Consider the following 18160-nt stretch of genomic DNA (forward strand, 5'->3'; position numbering starts at 1 on the left):
TGCTGAGAAGCCGACTCCTCTACCGGTGGAGGCGGGGGAGAGAGATCCAACACCTGGTTGATGGACGAAATAAGGTCATTTACTAAGGCGTCCCCCTCAGGGGTATCAAGGTTGAGGGCGAAGTCAGGGTCAGAGCCCTGAGCTCCCACGTCTGCCTCGTCATCCTGAGAGTCCTCCAGCTGAGATCCAGAGCAGCGTGAGGAGGCCGGGGAAGAGTCCCAGCGAGGCCCCTTAGCCGGTCTGGGACTGCGATCCGGGCAGGAGTCCTCCGCCTGGGACCTAGGGGCTATCCTGGGAGCGCGCTGCGGCGCGGACCGAGAAGGCCCTGGAGGAGACAAACTAACAGGGGCCGGGGCCTGTGAAGAGCCCGGTCTGGACCCCGCAGGCAACATAGCCCCACAAGAGGTACAGGCTGCGAAAAAAACCTGTGTCTTAAGGGCTTTGCTCCTTGTGGACGACATGCTGCAAGCAATAAGTGTCCCTTAGGAGAGCGACCACTGAGGGTATATGGGAAAGGGTTAAACAGCCGTTCCGAATATATATAATATATGTAGATATATATCTATCACGGCACCCTAGGGGAACCAGCACCGGGTGACCGGTGTGGCTTACCAACTGCTGGTGTCCTCCAGATTCCCTGTCGTGGGTCCCCCAGAGCTGTAGAGATGTGCAGCTGCAGCATACACCGGCAGAATGCCAAACATGGCCGCCGGAGCACTCAAGGGGGGAGTGGAGCCATGGGCGGCGCCGGCAAAAGGCGGGAATCTGGAGGCCCCATAGTGGTCCATGAGAGGGGAGGGGAGGCATGCAAAGATGCTCCAGCCCTCTGTCGGTAATACCGCCCTTCCCCCTGACAAGCAGGCCCGGGGGCAGGATTTTTCGCGACTAGGCCGCGATGAAGCCGGGGACTAAATTTAAGGCCGTGCCCGACAAGCAGGCACGGCCGGCGCGGAAGTCCGATGAAAAAACAACGGACAGCGCTACTGGGGAGAGAGGCGACCTCTCTCCCCGTACCGTCCCCCCATGGGAACAAAGAGTACCTTGAAGGTGCAGGGCCCGGTCCCTGGGGATGAAAACGCTCCGGTCCAGCAGGTTCCACCAGGGGCTGCGGATGGAGCACGGTCTCAGCATGTGAATGACCGATGAAGCTCCCACTTCTCCCAGAGCCGCATAAGGGATGGTGAAGGAGACGGCATGTGGCTGCAGCCTTTGTACCCGCAATGGGTACCTCAACCTTAACAACACCGCCGACATAGTGGGGTGAGAAGGGAGCATGCCAGGGACCCCATAGGGGACCTCTTTTCTTCTGTCATACTATGTATGATAAATCTTTTTTTTTTTTCTATGAGTGGATGTGTGCCTCCTTCCACACAAAGCATAAAACTGAGGAGCCCGTGATCCACGGGAGGGAGTATAGGCAGAGGGGAGGGGTTACACTTTTTTAAAAGTGTAATACTTTGTGTGGCCTCCGGAGGCAGAAGCTATACACCCAATTGTCTGGGTCTCCCAATGGAGCGACAAAGAAGAAGGGAATTTTGTTTACTTACCGTAAATTCCTTTTCTTCTAGCTCCAATTGGGAGACCCAGACAATTGGGTGTATAGCTTCTGCCTCCGGAGGCCACACAAAGTATTACACTTAAAAGTGTAAAGCCCCTCCCCTTCTGCCTATACACCCCCCCGTGCATCACGGGCTCCTCAGTTTTGGTGCAAAAGCAGGAAGAAGGAAACTTATAAATTGGTCTAAAGTAAATTCAATCCGAAGGAAGTTCGGAAAACTGAAAACCATTCAACATGAACAACATGTGTACACAAAGAACAACAGCCCGAAGGGAACAGGGGCGGGTGCTGGGTCTCCCAATTGGAGCTAGAAGAAAAGGAATTTACGGTAAGTAAACAAAATTCCCTTCTTCTTTGTCGCTCCATTGGGAGACCCAGACAATTGGGACGTCCAAAAGCAGTCCCTGGGTGGGTAAAATAATACCTCGTAATAGAGCCGTAAAACGGCCCCTTCCTACAGGTGGGCAACCGCCGCCTGAAGGACTCGCCTACCTAGGCTGGCATCTGCCGAAGCATAGGTATGCACCTGATAGTGTTTCGTGAAAGTGTGCAGGCTCGACCAGGTAGCCGCCTGACACACCTGCTGAGCCGTAGCCTGGTCCCGCAAAGCCCAGGACGCACCCACGGCTCTGGTAGAATGGGCCTTCAGCCCTGAGGGAACCGGAAGCCCAGAAGAACGGTAGGCTTCGAGAATTGGTTCCTTGATCCACCGAGCCAGGGTTGATTTGGAAGCCTGTGACCCTTTACGCTGGCCAGCGACAAGGACAAAGAGTGCATCCGAGCGGCGCAGGGGCGCCGTACGAGAAATGTAGAATCTGAGTGCTCTCACCAGATCTAACAAGTGCAAATCCTTTTCACCTTGGTGAACTGGATGAGGACAAAAAGAAGGTAAGGAGATATCCTGATTGAGATGAAAGGGGGATACCACCTTAGGGAGAAATTCCGGAACCGGACGCAGAACCACCTTGTCCTGGTGAAACACCAGAAAAGGAGCTTTGCATGACAGCGCTGCTAGCTCAGACACTCTCCGAAGTGATGTGACTGCTACTAGGAAGACCACTTTCTGCGAAAGGCGTGAAAGAGAAATATCCTTCATTGGCTCGAAGGGTGGTTTCTGAAGAGCCATCAGCACCCTGTTCAGATCCCAGGGTTCTAACGGACGCTTGTAAGGAGGGACTATGTGACAAACCCCCTGCAGGAACGTGCGTACCTGTGGAAGTCTGGCTAGGCGCTTCTGAAAAAACACAGAGCGCTGAGACTTGTCCCTTAAGGGAGCCGAGCGACAAACCCTTTTCCAATCCGGATTGAAGGAAGGAAAGAAAAGTGGGCAAGGCAAATGGCCAGGGAGTAAAACCCTGATCAGAGCACCAGGATAAGAATATCCTCCACGTCCTGTGGTAGATCTTGGCGGACGTTGGTTTCCTGGCCTGTCTCATAGTGGCAATGACCTCTTGAGATAACCCTGAAGACGCTAGGATCCAGGACTCAATGGCCACACAGTCAGGTTGAGGGCCGCAGAATTCAGATGGAAAAACGGCCCTTGAGACAGCAAGTCTGGTCGGTCTGGTAATGCCCACGGTTGGCCCACCGTGAGATGCCACAGATCCGGGTACCACGATCTCCTCGGCCAGTCTGGAGCGACGAGGATGGCGCGGCGGCAGTCGGACCTGATCTTGCGTAACACTCTGGGCAACAGTGCCAGAGGAGGAAACACATAAGGCAGTTGAAACTGCGACCAATCCTGAACTAATGCGTCTGCCGCCAGAGCTCTGTGATCTTGAGACCGTGCCATGAATGCCGGGACCTTGTTGTTGTGCCGGGACGCCATTAGGTCGACGTCCGGCATCCCCCAGCGGCAACAGATCTCTTGAAACACGTCCGGGTGAAAGGACCATTCCCCTGCGTCCATGCCCTGGCGACTGAGAAAGTCTGCTTCCCAGTTTTCTACGCCCGGGATGTGAACTGCGGATATGGTGGATGCTGTGGCTTCCACCCACAGCAGAATCCGCCGGACTTCCTGGAAGGCTTGCCGACTGCGTGTTCCGCCTTGGTGGTTGATGTATGCCACCGCTGTGGAGTTGTCCGACTGAATTCGTATCTGCCTGCCTTCCAGCCACGGCTGGAACGCTTTTAGGGCTAGATACACTGCCCTTATCTCCAGAACATTGATCTGAAGGGAGGACTCTGGCTGAGTCCAGGTACCCTGAGCCCTGTGGTGGAGAAAGACCGCTCCCCACCCTGACAGACTCGCGTCCGTCGTGACCACCGCCCAGGATGGGGGTAGGAAGGATTTCCCCTTCGACAATGAAGTGGGAAGAAGCCACCACCGAAGGGAGGCTTTGGCTGCCTGAGAAAGGGAGACGTTCCTGTCGAGGGACGTCGACTTCCTGTCCCACTTGCGGAGAATGTCCCATTGAAGTGGACGCAGATGAAACTGCGCAAAAGGAACTGCCTCCATTGCTGCCACCATCTTCCCTAGGAAGTGCATGAGGCGCCTCAAGGGGTGTGACTGGCCTTGAAGGAGAGATTGCACCCCTGTCTGTAGTGAACGCTGTTTGTCCAGCGGAAGCTTCACTATCGCTGAGAGAGTATGAAATTCCATCCCGAGATATGTCAGTGATTGGGCCGGTGTCAGATTTGACTTTGGGAAATTGATGATCCACCCGAATCTCTGGAGAGTCTCCAGAGCAATGTCCAGGCTGTGTTGGCATGCCACTCGAGAGGGTGCCTTGACAAGCAGATCGTCTAAGTAAGGGATCACCGAGTGTCCCTGAGAGTGTAGGACTGCTACCACTGTTGCCATGACCTTGGTGAAGACCCGTGGTGCTGTCGCCAGGCCGAAAGGCAGTGCCACGAACTGAAGGTGTTCGTCCCCTATGGCGAAGCGCAGGAAGCGCTGATGCTCTGGTGCAATCGGTACGTGGAGATAAGCATCTTTGATGTCGATTGATGCTAGGAAATCTCCTCGGGACATTGAGGCGATGACTGAGCGGAGCGATTCCATCCGGAACCGCCTGGTTTTTACGTGTTTGTTGAGCAGTTTTAGGTCCAAAACAGGACGGAAAGATCCGTCCTTTTTTGGCACCACAAACAAGTTGGAGTAAAAACCGTGACCCTGTTGCTGAAGAGGAACAGGGACCACCACTCCTTCCGCCTTCAGAGTGCACACCGCCTGCAGAAGAGCATCGGCTCGCTCGGGGGGCGGAGATGTTCTGAAGAATCGAGTCAGAGGACGAGAGCTGAACTCTATCCTGTAACCGTGAGACAGAATGTCTCTCACCCAACGGTCTTGTACCTGTGGCAGCCAGGCGTCGCAAAAGCGGGAGAGCCTGCCACCGACCGAGGATGCGGTGTGAAGAGGCCGAAAGTCATGAGGAGGCCGCTTTGGGAGCGGTTCCTCCGGCGGTCTTTTTAGGACGTGACTTAGACCGCCATGAATCGGAGTTCGTCTGACCCTTCTGTGGCCTGTTGGACGAGGAGAATTGAGACCTGCCCGCGGGCCGAAAGGACCGAAACCTCGATTGTCCCTTCCGTTGTTGAGGTCTATTTGGTTTGGACTGGGGTAAGGAAGAGTCCTTTCCCTTGGATTGTTTAATGATTTCATCCAATCGCTCACCAAACAGGCGGTCGCCAGACAATGGCAAACCGGTTAAGAACTTTTTGAAGCAGAGTCTGCCTTCCATTCACGTAGCCACATGGCCCTGCGGACTGCCACCGAATTGGCGGATGCTACCGCCGTACGGCTCGCAGAGTCCAGGACAGCATTAATGGCGTAGGACGCAAACGCCGACGCCTGAGAGGTTAAGGACACCACCTGCGGAGCAGAGGCACGTGTGACTGCATTAATCTGCGAGTGACAAGCTGAGATAGCTTGGAGTGCCCATACGGCTGCGAATGCCGGAGCAAAGGACGCGCCGATAGCCTCATAGATGGATTTCAACCAGAGCTCCATCCGTCTGTCAGTGGCATCTTTGAGTGAAGCCCCATCTTCCACTGCAACTATGGATCTAGCCGCCAGTCTGGAGACTGGAGGATCCACCTTGGGACACTGAGCCCAACCCTTGACAACGTCAGGGGGGAAGGGATAACGTGTGTCCTTAAGGCGCTTAGAAAAGCGCTTATCTGGACAAGCTCGGTGTTTCTGGACTGCCTCTCTGAAGTCGGAGTGATCCAGAAACGTACTCATTGTACGTTTGGGAAACCTAAAACGGAATTTCTCCTGCTGAGAAGCTGACTCCTCAATTGGAGGAGCTGGGGGAGAAAGATCCAACACCTGATTGATGGACGCTATAAGGTCATTCACTATGGCGTCTCCTTCAGGTGTATCTAGGTTGAGAGCGGCCTCAGGATCAGAATCCTGATCTGCCACCTCCGCTTCATCCTCTAGAGAGTCCTCCTGCTGAGACCCTGAGCAGTGTGATGAAGTCGAGGGAAGCTCCCAGCGAGCCCGCTTAGGCGGTCTGGGACTGCGGTCCGTGTCAGAGACCTCATCTTGGGACCTATGAGTCACCCCAGGAGCACTTTGCTGCTCCAACCAAGGGGGGCCTGGGGTCAATGATTCAACAGTGCCCGGGGCCTGTGTTACCGGCCTGGACTGCAAGGCTTCTAGTATCTTAGCAGACCATTTATCCATACTCTCAGAAAGTTTGTCAGCGAATACTGCAAACTCCGTCCCGGTCACCTGGACAGTGGTAGCAGGTGGTTCCACTTGGGCCACCAGTGGCAGAGGCTCCGGCTGAGTAAGTGCCACAGGGGCCGAGCATTGCACACAATGAGGATCGGTGGAACCTGCCGGTAGTATAGCCGCACATGAGGTACAGGTTGCAAAGTAAGCCTGTGCTTTGGCACCCTTGCTTTTTGCGGACGACATGCTGTTGTCTCCTCTGAGTACAATCCGGGAGGGTATATAGCCAAAGCAATAGTGCGACCGTACAGAGTAAATGTATAGCATATAAGCATATATATATATATACACTTCGGCACCCAGGGGGGCCAGCACCTAGAAACAGGTGCGGCTTACCGACCGCCCAAAGCGGTTGTGTGACCACCAGATTCCCTGCCTGGGCCTCCCAGAGCCGTGTTGTCTCTCCTCTCCAGCTTCAGAAGTGCTGACAGGAATGGCTGCCGGCGTTCTGTGAAGAGGAGGGGGCCGTGGGCGTGCCCTAGAAAGTGCGGGAATCTGGTGCCCCACGGTGCTCAGTGAGGGGGGAGGAGGATACAAAGTATGCTCCAGCCCTCAGCGCTGACGTCCAGTGCAGCGTCCCTCCCTTCCCCTGACTGGCAGGCCCGGGGGCGGGAATATGCGGTACTAGGCCGCAGAAGCCGGGGACTAAAGTTATAAGCGCAGCCGGCAAACAAGCGCGGCCAGCGCGGTAGTCCCGGCGCACTAACACACCCAGCAGTGCTGCAGCGTGTATGACACAAGCGCTCCATGCGCCGTCCCCAAGGGGACACAGAGTACCTCACAGTAGCAGGGCCTTGTCCCTGACGATACCCAGCTCCTGTCCAGCAGATTCCCCCAGGGGCTGCGGAGGGAGCACGGTCCCAGTGCCTGGAGACCGATTAGGATCCCACTTCACCCAGAGCCCTTAAGGGATGGGGAAGGAAAACAGCATGTGGGCTCCAGCCTCTGTACCCGCAATGGGTACCTCAACCTTAACAGCACCGCCGACCAGAGTGGGGTGAGAAGGGAGCATGCCGGGGGCCCTGTTATGGGCCCTCTTTTCTTCCATCCGATATAGTCAGCAGCTGCTGCTGACTAAATTGTGGAGCTATGCGTGCATGTGTGCCTCCTTCGCACAAAGCATAAAAACTGAGGAGCCCGTGATGCACGGGGGGGTGTATAGGCAGAAGGGGAGGGGCTTTACACTTTTAAGTGTAATACTTTGTGTGGCCTCCGGAGGCAGAAGTTATACACCCAATTGTCTGGGTCTCCCAATGGAGCGACAAAGAAAAGGAATTTTCTTAAAGGGAAGGTGTCGCGGTTTTTTATTTTTGTATTAAAAATAGTGATTATGAAATCAAGTATTTCTAATAGAAAATGAAAATCGCAGCTTATTTAGTTTTTATGTAATTCTTATTTTACTGGAGGCACTGGGGGCTGCCATGCTGGATTTGCCGTGTGTGTAACGACAGTAACTCCTTCCTTTATGGCAGTCCCTGTGCATAGACTCTGATAGTCGGGCTCCGACCCCATGAAGTACATTACAGTGGGCGTCTGCTGTGACCTGGACGCGCCCCCTGGGCTGTCCAGAACACAACAGAGGGAGGAGTTCAGCGCCATTATTGTGGAGCTCACAGCATGTGCTGTTTGCTCCACTTTACCCCTGTCACCCGCCGGGATGTGAGTACGGGCCGCCTCCCCTCGTTACTGTCTCCGATGACATCCCATCCCTCCGTTCTCCCCAGCCCCTGCTCTGCCACAGCTACTGACGCCGCCCCTCCCCCCCGCCGTTACCGTCTCCAATGACACCCCCCTCCCTCCGTTCTCCCAAGTCCCCGCTCTGCCCGCTGCCGCAGCTCCCCCAGCTCTGCCCGCCGCCGCTGCTGTGTGTGTGTGTCACAAGGTCCCCATCAGGGGTGATTATGAGTGTGTGTCGGCGCTCGCGATGCTGTGCAGTGAGACTTCCAGGACCTGCGAGAGGATCACATGGGAAGCATGTTATATCTCCGGATGTTGTGAGTGTGTGCGCGCAATTGTACAGGTATGTGCGATATCGTGAGTGTGTGTGAGTGTATGCGATCGGATGTGTGAAATGTCGGCCGGACGCAGGGGAGGATGGCATGCAGCACAGCTGCCTAGAGCACCCACCAGAGGTCACAGGGAGGAATGATGTGAAAGGTGTGTGTGTGTGGCACAAGGTCCCCATCAAGGGTGATTGTGTGTGTGTAGCACAAGGTCCCCATCAGGGGTGATTGTGTGTGTGTAGCACAAGGTCCCCATCAGGGGTGATTGTGTGTGTGTAGCACAAGGTCCCCATCAGGGGTGATTGTGTGTGTGTGGCACAAGGTCCCCATCAGGGGTGATTGTGTGTGTGTGGCACAAGGTCCCCATCAGGGGTGATTGTGTGTGTGTGTGTGTGTGTGGCACAAGGTCCCCATCAGGGGTGATTGTGTGCGTGTGCGTGTGCGTGTGTGCGTGTGTGCACGCGCGCGCACCACTGCATGTGAGTACCTGTGTGTGTACCGGTGATACTGTCTGCAGGGTTGTGTATCTAATCCTCTCCAGTGTGATACTGTCTGTACGGCTGTGTATCTAATCTTGTCGTGTGATACTGTCTGCTGAGCCGTGTATCTAATCCTGTAGTGTGATACTGTCTGCTGAGCCGTGTATCTAATCCTGTAGTGTGATACTGTCTGCTGAGCCGTGTATCTAATCCTCTCCTGTGTGATACTGTCTGCAGGGCTGTGTATCTAATCCTATCGTGTGTGATACTGTCTGCTGAGCTGTGTATCTAATCCTATCGTGTAATACTGTCTGCAGGGCTGTGTATCTAATCCTATCGTGTGATACTGTCTGCAGGGCTGTGTATCTAATCCTATTGTGTGATACTGTCTGCTCAGCCATGTATCTAATCCTATCCTTTGTGATGTCTGCAAAGCTGTGTATCTAATCCTCTGCTGTGTGATATGGTCTGCACGGCTGTGTATCTAATGCTATCCTGTGTGATACTGTCTGCAGAGCCGTGTATCCAATCCTATAGTGTCATACTGTCTGCTGAGCTGTGTATCTAATCATGTCCGGTGTGATACTGTCTGCTTAGCCGTGTATCTAATACTCCTGTGTGATACTATCTGCTGAGCCGTGTATCTAATCCTATCCTGTGATACTATCTGCTGAGCTGTGTATCTAATCCTATCGTGTCATACTGTCTGATGAGCCGTGTATCTAATCCTATCCTGTGATACTGTCTTCATAGCTGTGTATATAATCCTATCCTGTGTGATACTGTCTGCTGAGCTGTGTATCTAATCCTCTCCTGTGATACTGTCTGCTGAGCTGTGTATCTAATCCTCTCCTGTGTGATACTGTCTGCACAGCTGTGTATCTAATCCTATCCTGTGATACTGTCTGCAGAGCCGTGTATCCAATCGTGTCATACTGTCTGCTGAGCTGTGTATCTAATCCTATCCTGTGATACTGTATTCTAAGCTGTGTATCTAATCCTATCCTGTGTGATACTGTCTGCAGAGCCGTGTATCCAATCTTATCGTGTCATACTGTCTGCTGAGCTGTGTATCTAATCATGTCCGGTGTGATACTGTCTGCTTAGCCGTGTATTTAATACTCCTGTGTGATACTATCTGCTGAGCCGTGTATCTAATCCTATGATGTGATACTGTCTTCACAGCAGTGTATCTAATCCTATCCTGTGTGATACTGTCTGCAGGGGTGTGTATCTAATCCTATCCTGTGTGATACTGTCTGCTGAGCTGTGTATCTAATCCTATCCTGTGTGATACTGTCTGCTGAGCTGTGTATCTAATCCTCTCCTGTGTGATACAGTCTGCTGAGCTGTGTATCTAATCCTATCCTGTGTGATACTGTCTGCAGAGCCGTGTATCCAATCCTATCGTGTCATACTGTCTGCTGAGCTGTGTATCTAATCCTATCCTGTGATACTGTATTCTGAGCTGTGTATCTAATCCTATCCTGTGTCATACTGTCTGCTGAGCTGTGTATCTAATCATGTCCGGTGTGATACTGTCTGCTTAGCCGTGTATTTAATACTCCTGTGTGATACTATCTGCTGAGCCGTGCATCTAATCCTATCCTGTGATACTGTCTTCATAGCTGTGTATATAATCCTATCCTGTGTGATACTGTCTGCTGAGCTGTGTATCTAATCCTCTCCTGTGATACTGTCTGCCGAGCTGTGTATCTAATCCTCTCCTGTTTGATACTGTCTGCACAGCTGTGTATCTAATCCTATCCTGTGATACTGTCTGCAGAGCCGTGTATCCAATCGTGTCATACTGTCTGCTGAGCTGTGTATCTAATCCTATCCTGTGATACTGTATTCTAAGCTGTGTATCTAATCCTATCCTGTGTGATACTGTCTGCAGAGCCGTGTATCCAATCTTATCGTGTCATACTGTCTGCTGAGCTGTGTATCTAATCATGTCCGGTGTGATACTGTCTGCTTAGCCGTGTATTTAATACTCCTGTGTGATACTATCTGCTGAGCCGTGTATCTAATCCTATGATGTGATACTGTCTTCACAGCAGTGTATCTAATCCTATCCTGTGTGATACTGTCTGCAGGGGTGTGTATCTAATCCTATCCTGTGTGATACTGTCTGCTGAGCTGTGTATCTAATCCTATCCTGTGTGATACTGTCTGCTGAGCTGTGTATCTAATCCTCTCCTGTGTGATACAGTCTGCTGAGCTGTGTATCTAATCCTATCCTGTGTGATACTGTCTGCAGAGCCGTGTATCCAATCCTATCGTGTCATACTGTCTGCTGAGCTGTGTATCTAATCCTATCCTGTGATACTGTATTCTGAGCTGTGTATCTAATCCTATCCTGTGTCATACTGTCTGCTGAGCTGTGTATCTAATCATGTCCGGTGTGATACTGTCTGCTTAGCCGTGTATTTAATACTCCTGTGTGATACTATCTGCTGAGCCGTGCATCTAATCCTATGCTGTGATACTGTCTTCACAGCTGTGTATCTAATCCTATCCTGTGTGATACGGTCTGCAGGGCTGTGTATCTAATCCTATCCTGTGTGATACTGTCTGCAGGGCTGTGTATCTAATCCTATCCTTTGTGATTCTGTCTGCTGAGCTGTGTATCTAATCCTATCCTTTGTGATTCTGTCTGCTGAGCTGTGTATCTAATCCTATCCTGTGTGATACTGTCTGCTGAGCTATGTATCTAATCCTCTCCTGTGTGATACTGTCTGCACAGCTGTGTATCTAATCCTATCCTGTGATACTGTCTGCTGAGCTGTGTATCTAATCCTCTCCTGTGTGATACTGTCTGCACAGCTGTGTATCTAATCCTATCCTGTGATACTGTCTTCACAGCTGTGTATCTAATCCTATCCTGTGTGATACTGTCTGCAGAGCCGTGTATCTAATCCTCTCCTGTGTGATACTGTCTTCACAGCTGTGTATCTAATCCTATCCTGTGTGATACTGTCTGCAGAGCCGTGTATCTAATCCTATCCTGTGTAATACTGTCTGCAGAGCCGTGTATCTAATCCTATCCTGTGTGATACTGTCTGTACAGCTGTGTATCTAATCCTATCCTGTGTGATACTGTCTGCAGAGCCGTGTATCTAATCCTCTCCTGTGTAATACTGTCTGCAGAGCCGTGTATCTAATCCTATCCTGTGTGATACTGTCTGCACAGCTGTGTATCTAATCCTATCCTGTGATACTGTCTTCACAGCTGTGTATCTAATCCTATCCTGTGTGATACTGTCTGCAGAGCCGTGTATCTAATCCTATCCTGTGTAATACTGTCTGCAGAGCCGTGTATCTAATCCTATCCTGTGTGATACTCCTGCTGTCCTTGGTGACACTTTAGACATTTCTGGTCACCAGGAAAATGGCTGTGCACTGTGTCCTTACATGTCATTCTCTGTTATCTGTTGTAAACACTCAGATTAGGAGGGGGGAGGCGCCATCACACACAGGAGAGCAGACTCCGCCCACTTTACGGCAGGCTGTAATCTGAGCTTTTTATACAGTGGAAATTCAGTAGGATTTCAGAAGCTGCTCCCCCTAGTGTTTAACAGTGGAAAATATCAAAATTTTTAATTTTTTTTTTTTATATTTTGCACAATTAAAAAAAAAAAAATAATAATATTTAAACATTATTACTTTACATTTTTTCAGTTATTTTTTTTTTTTTTTTGACGATACTTTCCCTTTAAGAAAATTCTGCAGACTCTGAAAGATTTCCGCACCCGCAGAAAAAACCCCACAAAAAACGCACCGAAATCCGCATGCGTTTTGTTGCAGATTCGGTGCGGTTATTCCGCAGGTCGTTCCCTGTGGGATTTCACAATTACATTAGTGGAATCCTGCAGCTACCTGCGGAAAAGAAGTGACAAGCAATTCTTTTTGCTGCGGGAGTGTAGCTGTCAAAATCCGCTAAGTGCACACAGCATTTTTTTTTTCCATAGGTTTTGCTGGTGAATCACTGCAGAAAGATTATGAACAATTTCTGCAGCGAAACATGCAGCAAATCGCGGTAAAATCCTGTTCCTAGTGCGCACAGAGCCTTAAAGCCATTTTTCTAGATTTTTTTTGCCGATCTCAGCTTCTCCTGTTGTTGAAAACTAAAAACTTTCAGCATGCTACAACCATGAGGACCTGTCAAGGCATGCTGGGTGTTGTAGTTCACTACAGATTACATTTATTGATTTTATAACAACCACAAAGGTAATCATTAGTCTAGAACAAAAAGATTCCCCGGACCGTGGAGTCGGCCCTTGGCTGCCAGGTCAGATGCAGCAAACCTACTACCTGCGACATCCTGATTAGTAGATAATTACTGATTATTACCTGATTATTACACCCTCTACTTCACACATGCAATAAAGAGGCAACTATTTTAATCAGAAGAGACTGCAAGTTAGAAGAGGTTCACAAGACTCTAGTTCAGTGGCCACGGACTATGGATATATGGATATGGCCGCTGGACCACAAACTACTGATGTGGTCCCTGGCCCAGGGTCCTGGAAATCTTTTTTTCCTGGCTCTAGCATAATATTATAGGTAAATGATTACTCTTTAAGGGGAGGTTCACTGCTCTGCGGTAGTGACCACATCTCTGTAAAACTGATAGCGGAGGCTTTTTAGAAATACTTTGTGTTGCCAACTCAAATCTTGATCGGCGCTATCGCGGTCCGCTCATCCCCTTCTGGTGACTCCTGGGATCTGGTGATGTCAGGTCAACAGGGAGACTGGGGCCAACGTCACCGCTGCTGGCCCCAGTGTCCCAGAGTGACTGGGCTGTGGGCGGCGTTCCACCTCTCATCACAGCCCAGCATCTCGCGTGCACTCTCCTTTAGTGCAGAGCGCTGGGCTGTGGGCGGCGTTCCACCTCTCATCACAGCCCAGCATCTCGCGTACACTCTCCTTTAGTGCAGAGCGCTGGGCTGTGATGAGAGGTGGAACGCCGCCCACAGCCCAGTCACTCTGGGACACTGGGGCCAGCAGCGGTGATGTCGGGTCAACTAGAAATTGAAGTGACATCGCCAAATCCCACTGAGCCTGTGGGGGTCTCGTGATGGGAAGAGCAGACCGTGATAGCACCGATCAGAGGCTGAAATGGCAACACAAGGTATTTAGAAAAAGCCTTCCCTATCAGTTTTACAGAGATGTGGCCACTACCGCAGAGTAGTGCACCACCTCTAATAACATGTGAAAGCCCAGCTCCTCCCCGCCATACCGTGTCAGCTGGCGCTGGTATACTGGGAGCCTCATCTTTTTCTTCCCCTTCACTCCCTGATGTATGGGGGATTTCCGGACTGCTCCGTACCTGTAATGTTAATACACATGGTAAAGAGTAAGCTGCTGACAGACATTTTTGGCGCCCCGAGAGCAAAATCGTAAGGGAATTCCTACAGCCCATTCCTTAATTCACGTGGCATCTACCTTTGGGGGCCCCCATTACATTGGAGGTTGTTGGCTTTGGCATATTTATTTATTAGTCAGTTTACAGGGGTTTTCATTTTCACAAACATTGCGCTTTATACACCCTCCCCATGACCAGAGTCTGCGCCGCTGCTCCCGCTGTCTGTTATTGTCTGCAGCCAATCAGGGCATTCAGTGGTTGTGAGCACTTTGCGCAGTGTACTCGGGCAGAGGCGCTGAGCTCACTGATTGTCTGCAGCACCAATATGTCAGCCCTGTGCACAGTAACAGACATTGGGAACAGTGGTGATTATTCAGCCCCGGCCGGGTTGAGTAAAGAGCAAGGTTTTATTAAACAATATGCACCCGTGGACAGGAATTCTGGTATACGCACCGGGGAACTCTGGTTTTCTGGCTGGGCTATAGCCTCATACTCGGCACTTTCATGAAGGTTCGCCGGCTCGCTGCTGCTGTTACTCAGGCTGGAATGATCCCCTGTGCCATTGACCATTGGCAGGTCTAAGTGATGACGCCAGCTGATGTGAAACTGATCGTTCAGGTGGTTCTCACTTGGCTTTATATCTTGAAGTTTGACCTAAAAGAGCGACAATGAGAAGATTATACATAAAATGCAAACATTCAGAAGAATCGAGCAATTACTATAGTCAAGAGGGAACCTGTCACCAGATGTTTCGGATTTGTGCTGCGTTCCATAAAGGTGCATATTTATTCCATGACGTCCTATGTAAACCCCAAAAATCTTTTGAAAGTCTCCTGCGCTGTATGTAAATCCGGATGGTCCGGTCTGATGGTCATCCTCAGTGCAGCTCCGGTCCCTCCGCTCTGCACCGATAACGGTCCTCGTGGTATGATTGACGTGGACGAATCGGTGATGCCGCGCAGAGGCACCTTGCCCTACTGTGGGCAGAGCCTAAGGCCCCTTTCACACATCAGTTTTTTGCAGTCACAATCCGTCGAATCTTCAAAAAAACAAATATGGCGACTGATGGCGCTGGATCCGTTTTTTTTCTCATTGACTTGTATTAGTGACGGATTGCGACGGATGGCATCAATTTTCATCCATCCTTCGACGGATCCGTCGAAAAATGTTTGTCCGGCGGACGGACAAAGTAACGTTTTTTGTCTACGTTGAAAAATCGGACAGTGACAGATCAGTCGCCGTCTGTTTGGTAGAATGGAAGCCTATGGGCGCAGGATCAATCGTAGTCCGTCAAATGACTGAATCCGGCGACGGATTCAGTTTTTTTTAACTGAGCATGCGCCAATATATTTTTTAGTATCAAATTAGCCAGCCCCCAATTAGGAAGGTGTATAAACCTGCCAGGTAGGGCTTCACTCATCAATGTCCCAGCCAGCCAGCGTGTCAAAATAGCAAAGTTTTTCGCTTTCATCCGAACATAGTTAAACTTTGGGGTTTCCTCTCAACTCCATACATATAACGTAGAATACACCCAACATGTCACTCAGTACTGTGATTGGGTGGATCCAAAAACGACGCTGGCGCAGACGCATGATGCGCCGTCTTTCTCGCTCCTTTCCAAGAACAATCGATTCCAAACAATTCACCTCAAAAATAAAATCCACATAGATCCTCACAATGTTCGCAATCACACCTCCTATTTCTGCCTCTTGCTCTACAACCTGTCAAAGATGGGGTGTAAAAACACTGTATATAGGTTTTCAGCAGCCAATAACGTTTGGGAGCCTCCCATTGGGCGTTTTTAAAAAATGGATCTGTTGAACAATGGAAGAAACAAATTTAAAAATTGATGCGACGGATCAGTTTTTTCGTCGGATCTGTCGCATCAGTTTTTCCACAATCTGCGAACGGATTGTGACTGACTGCAAAAAACGGATGTGTGGAAGGGGCCTAATACGTAGGTATGCATGCGCGAAAGGGCGCTTTATTAAGCTTGGCGACTTGGATGACATCTTCTATGTCATCTATATACCCGAGCAAAATCTCGCGGCTGCACAGAGACTTCGCTGTTTCGCACATGCACATTTATGTATTACGTTCTGCCCACAGTAAGGCAGTGCAAAGTGCGCCTGTGCGAGCCGCGATGTCTCTACGCAGGCGCAAGACTTCTCCCGGATATGGGGATAACACAGGAGGCGTCATCCACATCAATCATAACAAGAGGATGGCTCTCAGCACGCAGAGGAGGGACAGGAGCAGCAGCAACACGCCACCAGCATGCAGAGGAGGGACAGGAGCAGCAGCAACAAGCCACCAGCATGCAGAGGAGGGACAGGAGCAGCAGCAACACGCCACCAGCATACAGAGGAGGGACAGGAGCAGCAGCAACAAGCCACCAGCACGCAGAGGAGGGACAGGAGCAGCAGCAACACGCCACCAGCATGCAGAGGAGGGACAGGAGCAGCAGCAACACGCCACCAGCATGCAGAGGAGGGACAGGAGCAGCAGCAACACGCCACCAGCATGCAGAGGAGGGACAGGAGCAGCAGCAACACGCCACCAGCATGCAGAGGAGGGACAGGAGCAGCAGCAACACGCCACCAGCATGCAGAGGAGGGACAGGAGCAGCAGCAACAAGCCACCAGCACGCAGAGGAGGGACAGGAGCAGCAGCAACAAGCCACCAGCACGCAGAGGAGGGACAGGAGCAGCAGCAACACGCCACCAGCATACAGAGGAGGGACAGGAGCAGCAGCAACACGCCACCAGCATGCAGAGGAGGGACAGGAGCAGCAACAACACGCCACCAGCATGCAGAGGAGGGACAGGAGCAGCAGCAACAAGCCACCAGCATGCAGAGGAGGGACAGGAGCAGCAGCAACAAGCCACCAGCATGCAGAGGAGGGACAGGAGCAGCAGCAACAAGCCACCAGCATGCAGAGGAGGGACAGGAGCAGCAGCAACAAGCCACCAGCATGCAGAGGAGGGACAGGAGCAGCAGCAACACGCCACCAGCATACAGAGGAGGGACAGGAGCAGCAGCAACAAGCCACCAGCATGCAGAGGAGGGACAGGAGCAGCAGCAACACGCCACCAGCATGCAGAGGAGGGACAGGAGCAGCAGCAACACGCCACCAGCACGCAGAGGAGGGACAGGAGCAGCAGCAACAAGCCACCAGCACGCAGAGGAGGGACAGCAGCAGCAGCAACAAGCCACCAGCACGCAGAGGAGGGACAGGAGCAGCAGCAACACGCCACCAGCACGCAGAGGAGGGACAGGAGCAGCAGCAACACGCCACCAGCATGCAGAGGAGGGACAGGAGCAGCAGCAACAAGCCACCAGCATACAGAGGAGGGACAGGAGCAGCAGCAACAAGCCACCAGCATGCAGAGGAGAAACAGGAGCAGCAGCAACACGCCACCAGCATGCAGAGGAGGGACAGGAGCAGCAGCAACACGCCACCAGCATGCAGAGGAGGGACAGGAGCAGCAGCAACACGCCACCAGCATGCAGAGGAGGGACAGGAGCAGCAGCAACAAGCCACCAGCACGCAGAGGAGGGACAGGAGCAGCAGCAACAAGCCACCAGCACGCAGAGGAGGGACAGGAGCAGCAGCAACACGCCACCAGCATACAGAGGAGGGACAGGAGCAGCAGCAACACGCCACCAGCATGCAGAGGAGGGACAGGAGCAGCAACAACACGCCACCAGCATGCACAGGAGGGACAGGAGCAGCAGCAACACGCCACCAGCATACAGAGGAGGGACAGGAGCAGCAGCAAGAACGCCACCAGCATGCAGAGGAGGGACAGGAGCAGCAACAACACGCCACCAGCATGCAGAGGAGGGACAGGAGCAGCAGCAACAAGCCACCAGCACGCAGAGGAGGGACAGGAGCAGCAGCAACAAGCCACCAGCATGCAGAGGAGGGACAGGAGCAGCAGCAACAAGCCACCAGCATGCAGAGGAGGGACAGGAGCAGCAGCAACAAGCCACCAGCATGCAGAGGAGGGACAGGAGCAGCAGCAACACGCCACCAGCATGCAGAGGGACAGGAGCAGCAGC

General features: G+C 51.9%; 1 protein-coding gene across 1 annotated transcript in view; it reads right to left on the reverse strand.

Annotated features, from left to right (window-relative positions):
• Positions 1 to 18160, reverse strand: part of EPS15 (epidermal growth factor receptor pathway substrate 15) — a 168236-nt gene that overhangs the window by 38232 nt on the left and 111844 nt on the right. The window contains exons 16-17 of the mRNA XM_075320561.1: positions 14549 to 14749; positions 13970 to 14059 (exon numbers count right to left, since the gene is read on the reverse strand). Coding sequence (XP_075176676.1) covers positions 13970 to 14059; positions 14549 to 14749 — 291 coding nt within the window. The remainder of the gene's footprint in view (positions 1 to 13969; positions 14060 to 14548; positions 14750 to 18160) is intronic.

Source organism: Anomaloglossus baeobatrachus, chromosome 8 (assembly GCF_048569485.1).
Source record: "Anomaloglossus baeobatrachus isolate aAnoBae1 chromosome 8, aAnoBae1.hap1, whole genome shotgun sequence".
Lineage (NCBI taxonomy): Eukaryota > Metazoa > Chordata > Amphibia > Anura > Aromobatidae > Anomaloglossus > Anomaloglossus baeobatrachus.